The following is a 19289-nucleotide window of genomic DNA, read 5'->3' as shown; positions in this document are numbered from 1 at the left end:
TCGTCTAGCGAAAATCAGTTTGCGAAGCAGGGACCAAACACTGTCCAGCGAAATTCCCCCATAGGAATCGCTGTTTTGCGAATTGCTATAGCAATAAGTCAATGTCTAGCGAAAAAACGTCTTGCGGGGTAACTGTCTAGCGAGGCACCACTGTAGATCTCTCTCACACACAGAAACACACAAGTTCTTACAATATTTTTCTGTGCCTGAAACATAAGGCATCATCCATTTGCATAGAATGGCTCTGAAAATCAAGGTCCCTCTTTCCCTCCCTCCCCTCCCGCTCGCTCTGTGTTTGTGTGTATTTTGGGGGGGGGGAGGCAGGAATCTTAATGGGTCTGCCCTTGTTTTGCTTAAGGGTGGTCTTGCGGTGACATGGGGAAGTGTGAGCGAGGGAGAGAAAGCTGCCCACACAAATGCAAAGGTGGTCTTTTCGGAGCATGCTGTATATATAGACCAGGAGCCGTTTCTGGCCTCACGCTGTTCTCTTGGAAGGCCGCCTGAGCTGAGTTTGCAGATTTCTTTGGCAAATAAACTCAGATCGAGATGGTTATCTCGATGGTTCAGTTGAAAATGCTTCTCGTGTGCTTGCTGGCGGTGGCGGAGCCGAACGTTGGCAGGTCAGTCCCGCCACGGATGCCTTCTGCGCACGGAGCCATCCTGGGTGGCCTTGGGCCGGCTGCACCGTCCCAAAATCCAGAGGAAGGATGTGGTAAACCATTTTGGTGTCTTCTCTACATGGAAAACCCCTGAAAAGTCACCCTAAGTCAGAACAGACTTGACCGCACATAAAGCTCCAACTTCAAATGCCACTCTGGCAGCGGCTAGCCGGACGAAAAGATAACGTCGTGTGGGAAAGTTTTACGCTAAGCGCTTCTTTTCTGTGGGAATGCTGTGGGGGTAACACAGTGCTTTGAATCTGCTTTGAGCTTTATGGCTTATGGGGATAAGGCGAACGGCGGAGATGACCCATGCTTTCAGATAAAAAAAAAAAGATGGAGGAAAAGATGAAAGAAGATCTGAGAAGAGAGATAGAGAAACTCCTGGGGGTCATCCTAATAGAACCATAAAAATAACTGCATTTAATTCATGGGACAGCCTGCAAAACTTTTCCAAAATTCCTTTTTGAGTTTGTTTGTTTTTTTAATGGCAAGATTTCGGGAGTATTTGGCTCAAGGCAAAGGGCGCCACCGTCAGGCAGAGAGGGCAAGGTGCAATTCTTTCAGGCCCGCCGGCTCTGGCTGGCAGCCTCTTTCTGCAGGGTGTCAAGACACAGCGGTGTCTTTCCTATTTCCTGCTGAATCTTGACAGTTTCACCTTCGGAAAGTCCTCGCAGAATTGGCATTCTAGCAGGGGACACGGCAAATTTTTTTTTTAATTGAGCATCTGTGTTTTAGATTTCTTTACGTTTGTTTTAATCAGCATTGTTCAGGTTTAATTGTATTTTCATGTTAATATTTTAATGCATTGCAATTTGAAACATGTGTATTTTTAAAAGCGACGGCAGGCCACCTCGAGTCCCTTCCTTGGAAGAAAGGTAGGAGATCCCGTAAATAAATAATATCCCAAATCCATCTGTTTGGCCACCATCCTTACAGCAGCTGTGGCATGTACTGCAAAGATAGACAGTGTTGTAGAACCCCCCCCCCACCTCCCTGCTATTTTTACAACCCCTTATTTTAGCCACGGAAGCAGATGCAGCCTACTGAGTCCCAAGATGTATGTGGCCCCTGGCCCTTCAAAGTTTGCCCACCCTTACTGCAGTGAAAAACATTTGGGTTCAGTTGGATAACCAAAAACCACCACTAAGAGGCATTAGATCTACAAAAGACCTCCCCCTGATAGATACAAACGCAGCTAACAGCTTTATTTATATGGATCCATCATTTCCGAGGGTTTCCTTTGAACACAATACTAGGGACCATTGCAGTGAGCGCCTGCACGCCAGCATTTCCTAGCAGACTTCCTCAAGAGCAAGGGGAAGGGGTTGATCAACCAAGCACCGGCCAGTGGACATCAGATTTTAAGAATGACCGCCAGTGTTATCAAATGTCTTGCGTTGAAGCTTAGTGCTCTTTCTTGGCTTTTCTCACAAGATTTCTTCCCTGCCTCTGAACACAGAGGTTCGTTCATCTGCAGAAAAACGGGCCGTAATGCAAACGAAGAGAAAATGAAGATCAAAACCGGTCCAATCATTAGGCTGCTTTGGAAAATGCCTATAATTCAGGTCTAATGTTTTTTTTCTTATGGCCAGCATTTATTTATTCATTTATAAAATCAGCAAAGAGGAGGGCAGAGGGGGACCCCAGAGTTCATCCAGTCCACCCCCCTGGCAAAGGAGGAAGGCCGTACCCTAAAGCATCCCGGATCAATGGCCATCCAACTTCTGTTTAAAGACTTCTGGTGCTGGAGAAACCACCACCTTGCAAGGCGGTCCATTCCACGGTCGAACAGCTCTCTCCCTGCTAGGACGTTCTTCCTAAAGTTGAGTCAAAATCTCCTTTCTTGTCATTTAAAGCCGTCAGTGAATGCCCAGCCTCCTAGGGCCTTGACAGATTTGTACACAGAAAGGTAACTTAATTTTAATCCCAATTCAACGAGGCCTCTCTCGGGCCAAAAACGCCTTCGGCTGAGCCCCGGCTTTGAGGCACACGGTTTCAGAATCCTAGATCTAGCTTTCTGAGCCACTGGTTTTATAAGCGGGACCAAAGAAAATTGGGTTTTCGCATCAACACAATCTTTTGCAAGGGGAGAGAAGCGTAGGGAATTTCTCATCTACCTCTATGCCCTTCAAGGTGTACTGTGGAAAACATTATTTTAGCCTCCTGAAACCCTCTCAAGGTTGCCCATGATTGTACAAAAATAATCGGATTTATTCATTCTACTGTGATGCATCTGACATGAACAAAGAAGGGTAGCTGGAAAAAAGCAGATTTCAGGGGTCTCGTGAAAATGAGATCTTGATCAGCGATAATACAGTAAAGGGTCCAGCCAGCCGGAGCCCAGATATTTTACTGCCCGAGTATAGCACCTATTCTCGGGGTGTGCGTGGCAAATTTGAAGGGGGGCACAGACTGGAAACAGTTCTTCACACACCAGCTTATAATGTTCGTTCTGCGATTTATACAGTCCTGATTTGGCTTACATTCCTTTTTTTATTGCATTTATGGCTGTGGCCAAAAAAATCACAAAAACCCGTTGAAAATGGCTGATGCATTTGCGAATATAGTTTTGCTAACTATAGGTGCAAATTTGCACCTATAGTTGGCAAAACAATTTTAGTCATGGAAGGCAAAGTCCGACCAGAAGCTCTCCCCGTTCCTGCCAGAAAATAAATGTATAATAAGAGTAAAGGAAAGAAGTAACCCCATTGTGTCTTTTTATCCCTTCCTAAAAAGCTGCTATTTGAGGAGGCCACTTTCTTCTGCCTCGTGGTAGGGCCGGCCCTGGGGGGGATTCTTTACAAATCTGTATGACCCCCATCTTCATTGTCCTCGTAGAAATTGCTCAGCCAGAGAAAGCCACAAAGTGAAATAAAAGAGGCCGGTTTCTGGTGGAAAATCTGACTCATCAGCGATCTAGGGATTTTGCCAAACTGGTTACCTTTTAAAGCAAACTGGCATCTTGCATATTCCTTTTGTAACGGGAGAAATTTCAATCAGCATTTACTCGCTAAGGCTGAAATCTTTCAAGGCGGACTTCACAGTTCTTCAAGTTTGATAGGTTTATTCGTTAGGTTTAGATCGGACTTTTCATCCAGCCTGGCTCGCCTCTTCTTCAAGGGAGGCTCAAAACAACAACCCTGTGAGGTATCCAAGGGGCTTCATGGATCCTTAGGGACTAGAATCCAGGTTGGCCACATAATCCAGTCCAACTAGTACCTAGTATCGTTGTGAAAATGTTCAACAATCAGGGTAGAACAGCAGATTTTTAAAAGCATCCACTGGATGAAAGGTAGACTCTTTGCTTAAATCTACAGCTTTTTCTTCCTTCCTTCCTTCCTTCCTTCCTTCCTTCCTTCCTTCCTTCCTTCCTTCCTTCCTTTCACTTCCTTCCTTCCTTCCTTTCCTTCCTTCCTTCCTTCCTTTCCTTCCTTTCCTTTCCTTCCTTCCTTCCTTTCCTTCCTTCCTTCCTTCCTTCCTTCCTTCCTTTCCTTCCTTCCTTTCCTTCCTTCCTTTCCTTCCTTTCCTTCCTTCCTTTCCTTCCTTTCCTTCCTTCCTTCCTTTCCTTCCTTCCTTTCCTTCCTTTCCTTCCTTTCCTTCCTTCCTTTCCTTCCTTCCTTCCTTCCTTCCTTCCTTCCTTCCTTCCTTCCTTCCTTTCCTTCCTTCCTTCCTTTCCTTCCTTCCTTTCCTTCCTTCCTTTCCTTCCTTCCTTTCCTTCCTTCCTTCCTTTCCTTCCTTCCTTCCTTCCTTCCTTTCCTTCCTTCCTTCCTTCCTTCCTTCCTTCCTTCCTTCCTTTCTTCCTTTCCTTCCTTCCTTCCTTCCTTTCCTTCCTTTCCTTCCTTCCTTCCTTCCTTCCTTCCTTCCTTCCCACCTTCCCTCTTTCCTTGAATTTACAAATACTTAAAAAAACCCAACCTTCATGCTTGCTTTCAAAAGCCCGGTAGTGACCGGCTGTGGCCGGCAGAGGCCAGCCGAACCCAATTCTTGACAGTAAATGCGGCTTCATCGCTTCCTTCCAGGTTCCTCTTTTAAAAAAAACAAAAACAAATTTCTTATTTTCTGCTCAAGTTTTGCTATGGCAATGTCCACTGCCAGGAAGAGGGTGATTAGTTTAATGATAGTACGAGGGGAAGAATTATCTAGCCCTCTTGTCTTACCAAAACCAACCAACTAACAACAAAAAGGCCATTCGTACACAGTACATTATATCCAATTTTTATTTTCTAAACATACACAGCCTGTCGTCCTAGACACCTTAATGATTTGGAAATGTGTTGGATGTCAAGATATTGCAAGATACTTTGTTCTTAAAGTTGTAACAGGCTAACGTGGCATTTTCCAACCTTGAAGTCACAGCCTCCGAATGAAAAGAGGCCGACGGTGTCCTTTTATCACAGCGCTTCCTCTGGTGCCACGGAAACTCTGCAGATGCTCAGGGGCACCTTTCCAAATCTACCCCTCTCTCCCCCACGACAAGAAACGAAGCCGCAGCCTCTCCCCTGACTCCGTTGAAACAGCAGGCGCTGCCTTCCGCCCTCAGCAAACCGGGAACAAAGAAATGTCTGCGTCAGCAGAGAGACTAAAAAGAGGTTGCCATTCCTTAACCACAAAATGTTCATTTTATACAGCTACCGGGGAGGGGGGGAGAGAAGAGGAGGAAGAGAGTGACGAAATAAAAATCTTTCCAAATACCGCTTGGAAAGCTAGTTTGAGAAGGACATTGGTCTGAATACAGTGGTGCCTCGCTAGACAGTTACCCTGCATGACAGTTTTTTTCGCTAGACATTGACTTTTTGCGATCGCTATAGCGATTCGCAAAACAGCGATTCCTATGGGGGAATTTCGCTGGACAATGTTTGGTCCCTGCTTCGCAAACCGATATTCGCTAGATGACGATTTTGACAGCTCCCTCCGCGCTCGCAAAACGGGTGTTTTCGGGACCTAAGCTTCGCAAGACAGCGATTTAAACTGCTGATCGGCAGTTCACAAAGCGGCTTTCCTATGGCCAATCTTCGCTAGACAACGACGATTCTTCCCCATTGGAACGCATTAAACAGGTTTGAATGCATTCCAACAGGGAAATGCTTTTCGCTAGACGATGATTTAGCTGAACAGTGATTTCAGTGGAATGGATTATCATTGTCTAGCGAGGCACCACTGTATTGTGAATCTTGGGAAGACTTTCTGGATTGAAAAAGAGTGCCTCTGAGCATGTACAAGTCATCTCCTTCCTAGACACGGACAGGATGGTGCCGACAGTCCTCTGGGCCGTAAAACAAAGATTCGATTCCTCTCCTTTTCTCGGCGACAGATTTGACCTCAACGCCAGCGAAGGAAGATGGTTCGGAAAACAGCTTCAGGGCACTTGTCTTGATCACAAAGACTTTAAAAGTTTTTGGAACTTCCGAAGGACTTCCTGCCTTTCTCGACTTGGTTAAAAAGGGCAAACCGCAGAGTCAGGAAACTTGTTTTAAAACGAAACTATACGAAGACATTGGCGTCAGCTATTTCCGGGTAGCCGTTAGACAGCCCAGCTCCATTTAAGAACTTGAATCCGGGTCTCTCGTCGTTCAGGACTCTAACCACTGGCTCATGTTGTCTTTCACCGCATCCCATACGGACAGAGACAGAATCCAAGCAGCATCCAGTGTCAAAAATGGGGTTGGGGGGGTGAGAGAGGGACAGACAGAAAATGTGAGTAGAGTTACCCTACTTGGGACTGAGGTCTACGAAACCATAGGTAGCAGAAATAATGGTTCTGGAGAGGAGTAAAGCGTTATCCAGAACTGAAGTGTTTTTCCGAAAATAAGACCAAACCTGAAAATAAGCCCTAAGAGGATTTTTCAGGATGCTCGTCATAATATAAGCCCTACCCTAAAAATAAGCCCCCGTTAAGCGAAACCCCGACCTCCACCCTTGTGCAGCCACCAGAAGAAGAGGACAGGACTGTAAAATAAAACATCCCCTAAAAATAAGCCCTAAGGTGTTTTTTGGAGCCAAAAAATGAATAGAAGACCCTGTCTTATTTCCGGGGAAACACGAAAACGGTCAGAGGGAGAGACCCAACGTGGTCAGAGACTCGTCGCCTGGACACTTTCTAATAAGTCTACCTGATAGGGTTGCGAGGACGGTCTTGTCGGGATCTAACAAGGCGGAAAAACCAATTCCGACCCCTGCCGTTCGTTTTATGGGTTTTTTTCCCCCCAAGTGTTGCGAATTTGCCCGGCTGAGATAAACGGAGCATCGGCGTTGGGCCGTGGGGAGAGCGCTCGAGATCAAGACTTAACCTCACCCTTCAGCGATCAAACTCGCCGAGGGATTTCGGATGACTTTCTCGTCCTACCTGGCAGGGCTCTTGGGAAGATAAAAAGCATGGAGACGACGTGCTTTGCAGAGAAGGCATGGATCACCCTGGAGGAATGGAAATCTAACGAAGGAATAATATATTATCTGGGCAACACTCTGCTCAAACAGGGCAGACGTTGGGTCTTGTCTGGGCCGCAGAACAGACCTGTGAGTCTCTCCGGCCTGTCTAACCCACCCCGCTCCCTGGGGCCTCTGTGCAGTCGTTCGGCGGAGGAGGCGAGGCCGTGCGAAGGTGACTCATCTTGGAGGAACCGAGGATTTCGATCCAAGACTAGGAGCCTCACCCGTGGACTTTGGCCTCGTTCGGCAGAGCCCAGGTGATTTGGCCCAGCCACACCCGAGGAGCGATCAAGCAGGCAAGAATTTGGAGTTGGCACCGCGGGAAGCCGGCCAAGACGACGCCACGTTCGCGCCTTCAGGCAGGATGGCGCCGGGATCAGAGTGCTGGATTCACTGGAGAGAGAGTTGCTAACGATTTTCTTTAAAGGTTTGAAGCGTTTTAGCTTGTTCGAAGGTTTTAGCTTCTTCGAAGATCTTCCTGTAAGATCTCTTGGCACGGGCAGGTTCTCAGCCCGGCCTACCCCTTTAGGGTCGTCGTGATCATAAAAATAGGGAGGGCCCGTGGCTGCCGCTTGGTACTCCGTGTAGGAAAGGAACGAGGGATGCACACACGTTACTGAGAACGAGCGGGACAGATCACAGATGCTGGTCCAATCCCTTGAAGATTGCAAAATGTTCAGGGGATGCGAAAGATGACCTTCAGACAGAGAAAGTTCTTTCCACAAGCGTAGCTAGAGACGATGGGGACGAAACGTGGGGATTTTCTCCAACAAGCACCGGCTCTAGACCTGTCATTAGCACCAGCTTCCTTTTACTGAGCACCACTGTCAATTGTGACCTACAACGCTTCGAAGTGACTAAGCAGAAATCGAGAGGCGCATTTGTTTGCTGGCATAATGCTCCCCGGGTTCGGCCACAGCCTCACGAAAACCAAGATTTGCAGCAACAACGCCTTCGGCTGATAACCCGGGAAGCCCGACACGAGGACGAGAAATGCCAGGGTTGTCATCCAGCAGAAGGATAAGCCCGGTCCTCTCAGGAGACTGGCTGTGAGATTCACGAGGTTGAAAAGAACCTCAGAGGTTTGTAGATTACAATCCCCATCAGCCCCAGCTAGCCCAATCCCGGAGAACTGTAGCCCCAAAACATATTCCCCCCCCCTTTTTTTACAGCCATCATCAGGAGGATCACGGGCAGCCCTTTGCTGATGTCACCATCTTCTTTAAACAAAGGTGGGAGAGTTTCTTTTGCTATGACTGCACCACCGCAGGGTGTCCGAAGTCCAAGCGCCCGTGTTATTTCAAAAGCACTGCAAGTCCTGCCGGCAAAGACTTAACAAATAAGGAACTGCCTGATTCAAATCACTCTCGGTGGGAGAGAACATTACCGAAAACCATCAGGCAAAACCTTCAGTGAAAGCCCACATCCATTCTGGATTGCAGAGAGGCAGGGTTAGCTTAACGATTGCTAATTTTTTTTTTCCAGCCCAGCAGCGCTTTGTTAGGTATTAACTATGTTTAGTAACAAGAAAAGTCACATAGGACACATTCTGAATCTTAATGTTCTCCCATTAAAGGAAATTCACCAGGGATACCTCTGGGGCAAAGCAAGCACGCCCAGGGGTAATCTGGCCCACGCGTGGCGCCCTTCTGGCAGCTTCGAGGCTTCTGGGTCCTCAGGATGGCAGTTTTCAGCAAAACCTCCAAGAGGGCGGGGGGGGGGAAGAGAATAAAATTCCAGAAGTAAAACTCTGAAAACTGGAAAGTTTGCTCTCACATTTTCAGGCCTGATGCCATCCAGCATTAACCGAAGACTTTCCAAAGCTACCTATTACCGCTTTAGAAACAGAGCTGGCTAAGATTATAGAGCCGGGTCTATCCCGTGGTGCCTCGCTTAACGACGATAATCAGTTCCAGGAAAATCGCCGTTAAGCAAAAGCATCGTAAAGCAAAATAAAAAACCCCACTGAAACACAATGAAAAGTGTTCAACGCGTTCCAATGGGGTAAAAACTCACCGTCCAGCGAAGATCCTCCATGTGGCGGCAATTTTCGCTGCCTGTATAGCGAGGAAACCGCCCCTAAACACAGTGGGGAGCCATTTTAATTAGCCAGCGGCCATTTTGAAACAGCCGATTAGCTGTTAGAAAACCATCGTTTTGTGAAGAATCGGTTCCTGAAGCAGGGAACCGATCATCGCAAAAAGATCGTCGTAAAGCGGATTTGTTGTAATGCAGGCCAATCGTAAAGCGAGGCACCACTGTATCAGTGTCAAACCACCTACTGGTGGAAGTTGTCCTCTTGCACCCAGGACAGAAGGTGTATGAGAGGATTTGTGTGTGGGGGTGTGTGTGCACAAAACCAAGAATTAGCAGCTGGTACACCCAGCCTTGAATTTAACCCACCTTCCTCTCCCAAGTCTGGTGAAAAAGAAAAAAAGAATGACGCATAAGAGTTAGCATTAATTTTTTTTTTATTTATTGAAGGTAACTGGTGCTGCTTCCATTATTTTTGTTAATTCCACCCTCGACATTGAGATGGGTGCAACTATCTCCACAATATCTCATTTATACACAGTACTACGGACAAGCACAAAGCCACTATGGCAGTTAAGGAGGGGAGAGCAGGGTCTCGGGAGGGGAAAGGCTAGGAAACGCAGCTGCCATCCCACATTGTTTTTTTTTCCAAAACACACATACGGAGAAGGAAAAAAAAGAGCGCGAGAGAGACCGACCAATAAAAAGAATTTACACACCGGGAATGATGGGACTGAGATTCTGGAATGAGGGGCCCTGCCTTAAAAAAATCCTAACCCCCTCCTCCTCCTCCTCCCCCTCCCCAAAAGCGTGGCCAGGAGCAGAGCCCAGGCCACGCGTGGTCCCACAGCTGGAATGGAGGAAGCAGGTGGTCCCACAGAGTAAAAGGAGGCAGCCAAGAAGTGGGAGGGGGAAGCCCCCCTCCAAGGAATGTCGCCTCAACAGCTGGGCAGGGAAAAGGGACAAGGAAGGAGGCGCTGGAGCTGGTTTGGCAAGTTTCAAGGGCAGCCGCAAGGTCAGTGGCCGCCTGCCCTTTTTCTTTGAAACAGGAGGGGAGCAGGGGGGGGGGGAGAGTAATAGATGAGAAGGCAGAAAACTGGAACGTAACTAAAAAGGAGAACCCACCCCACATCCCTCCCACCCCACCCCAAAAATGGTAGCACAGGGCCATTAACATGGAAGCTCCGGAGACGCTGGCACGACAGGGGAAAGGGCGGAGGGGGCTTACAAGGGCTTCCCCTCCAAGCTGATGACGCAACTGCCGCCTAATTTCTCTGCCAGGGTGCAGCGATCCTTCACTTCCTCAAAGCAATTTGCTTGTACCTCGTGCTTGATCCCTGGAAGGGCGAAAAGGTTTGGGGGGGGGGGGGGAAGAGAGAGAAATGAGCAACAGTCCCAGCCAGTTAACCTCTCTCACCCCATTCTGCAGGCCTGAACCCCCACCCCCTCCCAGCACAGGCGGAGAAACCACCTTCCACAGACTGGCAGAAGCAAGCGAATTAACTAATTAGCTAAGGGAGCAACTCTTAACTGCAGGACAGCCAAGGGGCAGAGGTCCATCCCTTTCAAAAGCAAGGGTTCCCAAACATGGGTCGCCCAGATGTTCTTAGACTAAAAGTCCGAGGGCCAGGATTTCTGGGAGTCGTAGTCCAAGAACATCTGGAGGCCACAAGGTTGGCAGCCACGGCTTCCTACCAAAGAACGCAAAGCGCTCCAGCTGGTTGTCGGAGCTGCGATTCACCCACACCAGTCAGGCTGCAAATGTGTACCTATTACAGAATGAACTTTACTAGCACGTGGACTTGATTAAGCATTTAATATAAGGTACGTGTTTGTGTATTTCAAGCTGAAGAGGACCTTACATACTTGTCAAGGTAAGTATTTTGAACCGGGCACATTTTGATCAACAAGGGAAGAAAAAAATTCAAAAAGGGAAGGAAAAAAAAAACACACAGTGATGTCAGGAAAGCAAAATAGATCCACACATTATCATAAATGAATGTGATAACTGCATTTTTAATGATAGTCCATGGGAATTTATTTTTTGCTCTCTTAACATGTTATCAACCACAGCAAACTTCCAGCAAGGCTGGATTACACTATTTTCCAATAGATGGAAGGTTGGGAAATGAAACCACAGTAAATGTGGACTGCCACAACCCACTACTGTACTTAAAATTTGCAGCATCCAAGCACATTCATGTTGTCCATTTAGCTGCAACCCGGACGCTCAGAAAGACAAAACTAGCAACAGCAGTAAACGGCAATTAATTGGGAACTGGTAGGAAAAAGGAAGTGGGGGAGCACTTGAGGGGTCCAAAGGCTCAGCCGAGCGCCGGACAGGGAGGCGTCCCAGTTATCTTGTTTTGGGACAAAAGATGACAGAGGCACAGCGGTGAGCAGCACAATGGGAGCCCCAGAGAAAGTGGGCCAAGCGCCGGCCCCACAGAGAGCAGGGAGACAAGGATATTGTAACTGGCCCAAGCCTGGCTCCGACCTTGCTCTAGAAGTCTACGAGAGCAGCTGTCTCCCCACACGGGGAGTGCCCTCCAGATGTTTCGCACCACAGCCCCACGGCACAGCTCACTGCTGAGGCCCATACTGTAGTATACGTAGTTCCAAACAGCTGGAGGACACCGGGCGGGGAATGGGTGACCTAAGAGATCCCTTTCTGGGGGAGGAGGGAAAACAAGGGATGAATGTGACTGGGAGGAAGCCCACACATTGGGGCCGCGGGATGGCTTCCTTCCACGTCTGCTTCTAACACGTCTAAGGACACGGCTGTTATGAGCGAGCAGAGGGCAAAACCCATCTGCGAGATCAAGAGATCTACAAACAAGGAGTTAAAAGCATCTCATCCCACAATCCATTCTGTACCCGCTATGCGTGAAACACTTAAGGTCCCCTCTCACCTGGGAGCTTCTTCTTCAAGGCATCCTTAGAACTGGCATAAATCATCTTACTCTTCAAGGGGGCAGACTCAGGCGCCCTAGAGGGAGAGAGAACAGCAACCTCAAGAACTGGATCCGGTTCACCCACAAACAGGTTTTTTCCCCACAAGCCTCTATGAATGAAGGCTAGGAGGGCACCGCTCAAAGGACAGGGATTCCAACGGAACACGAACCCTTCCCCTACACGGAGAACAAAGTGCTTGCGATGCCTTGGTTGTCTCTACTCGACAATGAGGGGAGCCACTGGCAACTTTGGTTAACTACTATATTCTCACAACAGCGGGGGGGTGGGGGTGGCCAACATTCCCTCTAAGTTTCTGTTCCGCTGCCTTTGCTCCCTGTGCGCGGAGCATCGCTCGGAACAGGAAGTAAACAAACCAGTTGCCTGTGCGCCACCGAAACGGAGCGCTGGGAGAGGATGAGCATGGGGGGTGGTGTGTGGCACAAAGGGATACAGAAAAAAAATGTTTCTTCTTTATGCTCCAGGTCTGGAGAGGATAAGGAACGAGGGGCATAGGCATGGAAAATGCACATTCAGCAGCCCTGGAAGTGCCTTGAGGTGAAAGAAAGGGCCAGTTTTTCCCCTGCTAAGGACCGTGAACGCTGGCGTAGAACACGTTCGCTGCTGGGAGACGTTCGGGGCTGTAGCCTACTCTGCTCTGGGCTTATGATACTAGACAAACTCTCACCTCAAACTAACTGACAAGAGGGAAGAAATGGGGCAGAATATCAAATCTCGATTCTATTGAAGAACCAACAAAAGCTCAGAATCTTCTCCTCCACTCCAGGTCCAGTTACCTGCTCTTATGCAAAAAGGCAAATGGGGGGGGGGGTATCGTAGGACTGTCCAGGTGACAGTACAGCTGCAAAGGCCACCAATCCTCACCATTTACGATTAAGAATAGACCTGGTGGAAGCTGTATCCTAACCTCTGGGATGGCACATATCCCCACCGCCCACCTCCCTGAAGAAGCAACAGCCTTTGGGTCAACTTCTCAACAACACAACGGGTATTTAAACTGAGTGGCAGAACAGCTATGGGATGAGTTGCCTCTTGAGATCTGGATGCCTGGCCAGGGACGCACCCTGCTGGGGTCGATTCAGACTGGGAGGACTGGAATAGATGGCCCTGCTTTGTGGTTCAGAATGGAGAACTCCAAGCCAGAGCTCCAAACCACAATTCCGACTACATTTCGTTTTAAGTGCAATGTTAGTTACAAGTAGGAGCTTCCAAGGAGCTACTCTGATACACCTCAGTTAAGTGTCAAGAGTGGGGCTGAAGGGGTGGCCTGGTTGGCTGTTCCAGAAAGGCTTGCCCGGGCGGAGGGGGGGGAGACAGAGAGGCACCCTCACCAAAAGATGAAGACAAGGTCCTCCTTTTTGCTCTCCTTGGTCTCATAGGTGGCGTCGTAGAGGGCGTAGCGACAGTCGCGGTCTGGCAGCATCTTGACAAAATGCAGGTAAGGGTCATCGATGGTGTCGCCCACCTGCCCCACCAGGATCTCCTTCCCCTCCTCCTGGATGATGGTCTTCTTGTCTTCGCTCAGGCAGAAAAGCACCGCCTTCTTGCGCTTCTTCACCTCCTCTGAAGTGGACGCTTTGCGCACCTTCATGTCGTTGAAAACCTTGATAACTCCATCAGAGACAGCGACACCGGAGGCCTGCACGGGGGGGGGGGGGGGGGGAGAGGAAAAGGGGTCAGCAGCCGTCACTCGCAAGCCTCCAGTACAAAAGAAAAGGGAACCCATGTTTGTGAATGAATGGCAGGAGAAACTGGGCGATGCGGCATTAATACAGCTTCCCCTTTCACGGTATCAGAACTCAGAGTCATCCAATCAAATAAAATGCTCAGACATTCTGGATCATCAAAAGGAAGGACCAAGATGGGTTCTTTAAACCACATGCTGCCACAAGTTGAGGCAACAAGCTTAGGTTTAAGTAGCTATAAAAAAAGGGGGATTTGATACATCAGACATGCAAGGTCCTATGATGGTCAGTTGTCATAGTAGGACTGGGCATCTTGAAATTCACTGGAAGACACTGGGCCTGTGTCTCAGCCACATCTATTTCACAGGGTGGCTAGGAGAGTAAAAGGACTAGGTGTGCACTGGGCAACCTTAAGCTCACTCAAAAAGAGATGTGACACAAGCACAACTCAACGAATGAATAAAATTATTTAGGACAAAGCATTCAGCCATAATTGCAAATGCCATGTTTCAAAGACAATAAACCCAACCATTCCCACTGCTGGGAAGAAAGAGCCACTGTCTTCAGGCCTCTCTCAGAGGAATCTGGCTGGTCACTGCAGGAAGCTGGGATGTTCCACTGAAGAGACTTTTAGTTGGACAAAGCAGGGAGCTCTTATTCTTCTGAGCTAGCCAGTAAGAGCTGAGGTATAAAAATCTACAGATCTACTAGCACCCCTTCTCATTCTGGAATGAATAAGCCCTTACCATGGGGGGGGGGTGTTTCACACCAAACTGCTCCACGTGCGTGACAAAGATTCATGCATCCCCACAGATTTCCCCCCCCGGGCAAAAGCAGCTGATAATTCTTAATTTAGGCACAGGGTCTTTCCAAAAGCTCGATGCAACACAGGCGATACTATCACAGGTTGTGAAGAGAGCCACACATTTTTACTGCCACTCCAGAAAGCAAATAAGCCAACAAGAACGGGGATAACAGCGCCTAAGACGCCTCTGCCCAACCTGTCTTGCTGACGCCTCCATCTCACCACCCAAAATAGTTACTGTAAAAACCTTGTGGGTGAGTGAGCCCCTGAAATCAGAGGCCCCACCCTCACCTGAAGTCAGGAAGACTTCCTTTTTTCGATGGATGGAAGGCAAATCTAGGAGCGGCACTTGGGTGATTTCGAATTATTTATTTTAATATACCTCTGTTCGTGAAATGCACTGTTCTGGGTGGTTTTATAGCCAATGGAGTGTGACTGGATGTCCGGCTTGCTATAGGAACGGGCAGGGAACAGCGACCCGGAATACCGGCCGGCTTTTTTGGGGGGCTGGAGGAAAAAGAACCCAGCGGGAGGAACACACAAGCAGGTGCCCCCAAGGAAGGAGGGGCTTGGCGGCTTTCCTGCCGCCAACTCCAGAAAAGGAAGTCTCTGCTGTGCTTGCTGCCAAGGGTGGGGAGGAGGCAGAGGCCAAAGAGACCTCCGGTCGGCCCCAGAAGAGCCGAGGAGGGACCAGATTCTCTTAAGAAGGAGGGGGGGGACAAAGGGCTGGCTGTGTATGTGTGTCATCCCTGGGAGAAAAAAGCAGCCGGTGCCAACTCACCCTCCTCGACTCAAGGGGAAAAGATGGAGGAGGAAGGACAGGAAGGGGGTTGGCCAAAAAAAGAAATAAAATAAAATAAAACCGGGGTGGCCGGGGGGGGGGGGGGGAGAGCAAAGGGCTGAAAAGCCAGGAAGGGCTTTGGGTAAACCTTTGCAAAAAGAAAGAGAGAGAGAGAGAGAGAGAGAGCATCTTGGGCAAAAGATGGTTTGGAGGAGAAGGACGGTTTCCGGAAGGATGCAACCCCCCCCCCAAAAAAAACGCCCACAACTCCAGGACTAGAGTCGGACCTTGTTCAAGGGACTGGGTTCGGCCAGGGGGGAAAAACGGTTCAAATGAAGCCATGCCTCCAAACGCCAAAGCCCAGGGCTTCAAAAGGAGGGTGGCCCACGAGGTGGGGGGGGAAGAAGAGGGACCGGAGGGAGGGGGGTAGAGAGAAAGAGGAGGACGAAGGGCTCCCATTCCTGGTCCAAACGACATCCCTCCATCCCTGAACAGCCCTCTACACACACACACAGAGGGGGGGGGTGTCCCAAGGCATCCCTCTCCCCCCTCCCGCCCCATTGAAGCCGTGAGGAACCAGAGGTGGGGTGGGGGTGGTGGAAGGGCGGACTCTTGGGCTTCCCCCTTCCCAGTCCCGAGAGGGGGAACACCCCCCCACACACACACATACACCCCCCCACAGACCCCCACTCAAGGGGACCCGAGTCTAGAAAGGAGCCCCCCGGTGGGGGGGGGAAGAGACAGAGAGAAAAGGAGGGGCAATTCCAACCGCCAACCGCCCCCACCTCAGACACAAGAGGTTCCATTTCCCCCCTCATGGAAAGGAGGAAGAAGAGGGATAAGCGAGCCCCCCCAAACGAAAGAGGGGCGGGGGGGTGAGGTGAGGTTGGGTTTCCTCAGGAAGGGGGGGAGGCTGAGGCAGGGAAAGCGCCCCTTCCCCCCCCCGTTAGCCATGTGACCCCCAGCATGAGGGGGGGAAAGAAAAGGCCGAGAGGGAGGTGAGGAAGACGGGTGTTTCTGTCCCCCCCTCAGATATAAGGCGAAAAGGAGGCAGCCTCTCAGACAAGCCGGGTGAAGGGGGCGCCCCCCCAAAGAACCCCCCACAAAATGGCCGCCGAGAGACAAGATGGCGGCCAGGAGGAGGAGGCGGCGGGGCCGCGCTCGCCGGGGCCTTACCATGGTGCGGTCGGCGAGGAGGGGAGAGCAGGCGGCGCTGGTTCGGAGGCTGGTCTCGGCGAGACAGTGGCGGCTGAGGCGGCGGCTCCTTCCTCCTCTTCCTCTTCCTCCTCCTCCTCCTCCTCAGCGGCGGCGACTCCGACTCCGGTCTGCGCGTCAAGCGAGGCCCGCAAAGGAACTACTGCCCCGCCCCGCTCCGGCGCTTCCGCTTTAAGGCGCCGCCCGAGGAGGAGCCGCTTCCGGCCCGGCGCCGCGGAGCATCACGGGAAAGCGAGGCCGCCGCCACCTCCTCCCCGAAGGCCCTCCATGGAGAAGCCGGGCTGAGAGCGGTCGCTTTAGCCCCCTCTGCAGGCGGGTCGGGGAAATGCAGCCACACACCGTCGCCATGGTCCCCCAAAGGCCCATCCCAAGAACCGACAAGCACCCACACAAAAGTGCACACACGACAACATTTATGTGGATCATCTTCAGAGGGCTATGATTGGGGACACCCCCCCCATCATTCCAGCTGGCAGCTTCTCCCCAGCTATCATCCCCATCAGGAAACGGAGCGGAACGCATTCCTGAGTTTTTCCTTTGCCCTCCTCCTCCTCCCTTTTTTTTTCCTTTTGTGCTGTGTTTTCAGAATTTTTTAAAAAAATAAAAATAAAATCCACACACACACAACGCTATGTACAGAATTGCAAGTCTCAGGGAAAGTGCGGCCTTGCCTTTTAAAACGACGATCCACAAAACCTTCCTATCGCCTTTCCCTGTTGTCTTGTAAAAGTATCAAAGCTGTATTTTAGTGTAACCAAAGAGCCTGCTTATTTATTTTCCTTTTCTCTCTGGCATGATCGGGACCCCCAAAAGCAGGAAGGCTCAAGCAAGAGAACAATTGGAAGAGGAACGATACCTTATAAGGGAGCAAGATGCAAAGGGTGACCTGCCAGAAGTGTTTATTTTAATTAACTACAACTCCCATCTGGCTTCCTTCCCTACACAGCTCATGGCGAGACATGCTGGGTGCTGTAATCCAGGGGTGTCTGGAGGGCGGAATTTCCCCTGCCACCCACCACAGCTTTGAGGGTCTCTTGCTAAAAACCAGACCCCCTCCAGACTCAAAATATGTTTTTTCCTAGAAAATTTCTAGGTCATCTGCAATACGATGGGACTGTGTGTGTTGACGCCTACCATCAAGCGATTTACCAGTGCTAGAATTAGCAAAAAAAACACATAAACCCTCCCACCACAGCAGATTCTAACCGCATGCAGTGTTTGTGTGTGTGTGTGAGAGAGGGGGGGATTAAAAGGAGAACAAAGAAGCACAAATGTTGTGTCGTTGTGCATCACCACCCTTTCTCTTTACAAATAAAATTAAATCTCAAGACCAAAAAAAAAAAAAAAGTTAAAAAAGGGAGAGAGCACTGTACATTTAAGGCAGTTTCAACTCTGCACACGAGGAGTCAGGCACCGGGAATGCTTGGGTCCAAAGATGATGAGTGAGACCGATGAGACACTCAGAAATGATATGCCCATTTTAGGAAGAAAAGGAAAAAAAAAAAAACAGGTTGGAGGGAGAAAGATTCCAGGCTGCCAGCAGGAAAAATAGCCCAGCTTAAGGATGGGGAGGAGGGAGGAAAATGCTTGATGGGCAAAGCTTAGCGGTGCCCAGATGTTTCTGCAATGATCGGTCAGTTTTGGCAGGGCAAGACCCCCCACCTGCTGGCGGTCTTGATATGCAATTATACGAACATGGCCTCCGTTTATGTGCGTGCCCACAGGTTTAACAGAGAAATCGGAAACAGTCTGCAAGAGACACGGAAAAGCTTCCAGGTCCCATTTATCTCCCAGTATTACAGCCAGCTTCAAGCAACATCTGGATGGGTTCTTCTCCTCTCTTGGTTTGTTTTGTGGGCTTGAAGGGCACTCCTTCTGGCTCCTCGGGGGTGCCAGGGAAGAAAAAGGGCTCCCAGATCCTGCAAAAGGGCCCACGTCGGTCAAGCAGCCGGTGATGTTGGAGACCGATTTTTTTTTAAATGAATTAATTATATTTTTAACCTCCCTTTTCCTCCTTGAAAGAAACAATTCTGTCTCAGTTTGTTTTTCGGTCTCAAAACGGCGTGTATAGGAGTTATTCCCAGTTAGAGAAAGACCATTGGATTTTTTTTGCACGACTTGTGAGTAACAAAGCCCTATGGATTTCAATAAACAAACTATACGGGATTTGACCCATACTTCTTTCGAAGCTTGTAAAGGTTGCTTTTTTTGGACTACGAAACCAAGATTTCCCCAGCGAACTGTGGGAGGTGGAATCCCCAAAAGCAACGTGTATGAATTCTGAATTCTTTAAAGTTTCCTCTAGTTCCCCTAATAGTTCTGCAACCTACGGTATTTAGGGGTGTGTGTGTGTTTGCTGATGTCAATCAAGTGAGTGAAACAAATAAGCAAACCTTCTAAACCTTCCTGATCTTATTGCAATACTGCTTAGTCCCAAACGATCCAGTTTATCCGTGTTCCAATTTGCAGATTTTTTTTTAGCAGTCCAGAAATTGCAGGCGGCGGGGCGGGCGGTTCGGGGGCAGAGGAGAAAACTGAGTTCTCTGAGAGAGCTCTCCAGGGAAATCTGGAAAGTGCTTGATTTCTAAAAATAAAATTAAAAAATGAAATTGCAGCTTTATAGGGTCATTGCTAAGCGTAGCAGAGATAAAAACAGCCTTGAACTCTCCAAAAATAATAACACAAAATAAGTGTTATTATTAGATTAT

General features: G+C 49.3%; 1 protein-coding gene across 1 annotated transcript; it reads right to left on the bottom strand.

Annotated features, from left to right (window-relative positions):
* Positions 1-9541: 9541 nt before the first annotated feature.
* CFL1 (cofilin 1) lies at positions 9542-16742 on the bottom strand. The gene is made up of 4 exons (XM_072984197.2): positions 16543-16742; positions 13427-13734; positions 12035-12111; positions 9542-10459 (listed from the first exon to the last, which is right to left on the bottom strand). Exons 1-4 carry the CDS (start codon positions 16543-16545, stop codon positions 10347-10349), a joined length of 501 nt encoding a protein of 166 aa, XP_072840298.1. The 5' UTR covers positions 16546-16742; the 3' UTR covers positions 9542-10346.
* Positions 16743-19289: the final 2547 nt, after the last annotated feature.

This window comes from Pogona vitticeps, chromosome 15 (genome assembly GCF_051106095.1).
Source record: "Pogona vitticeps strain Pit_001003342236 chromosome 15, PviZW2.1, whole genome shotgun sequence".
Taxonomy (NCBI): Eukaryota; Metazoa; Chordata; class Lepidosauria; order Squamata; family Agamidae; genus Pogona; species Pogona vitticeps.
The sequence above is the reverse complement of the archived record's forward strand: the minus strand, read 5'-3'. Positions and strand labels throughout refer to the sequence as shown.

Bases quoted from the DNA above. Each gene is read 5' to 3' on its own strand.
- CFL1 (XM_072984197.2), bottom strand. The intron at 12,112-13,426 runs GTGAGGGTGCCT...CTCTCCCTCTAG, and splicing joins GACCTTGTCTTCATCTTTTG to GGCGCCTGAGTCTGCCCCCT. The intron at 10,460-12,034 runs GTGAGAGGGGAC...TCGCCCTTCCAG, and splicing joins CTTGAAGAAGAAGCTCCCAG to GGATCAAGCACGAGGTACAA.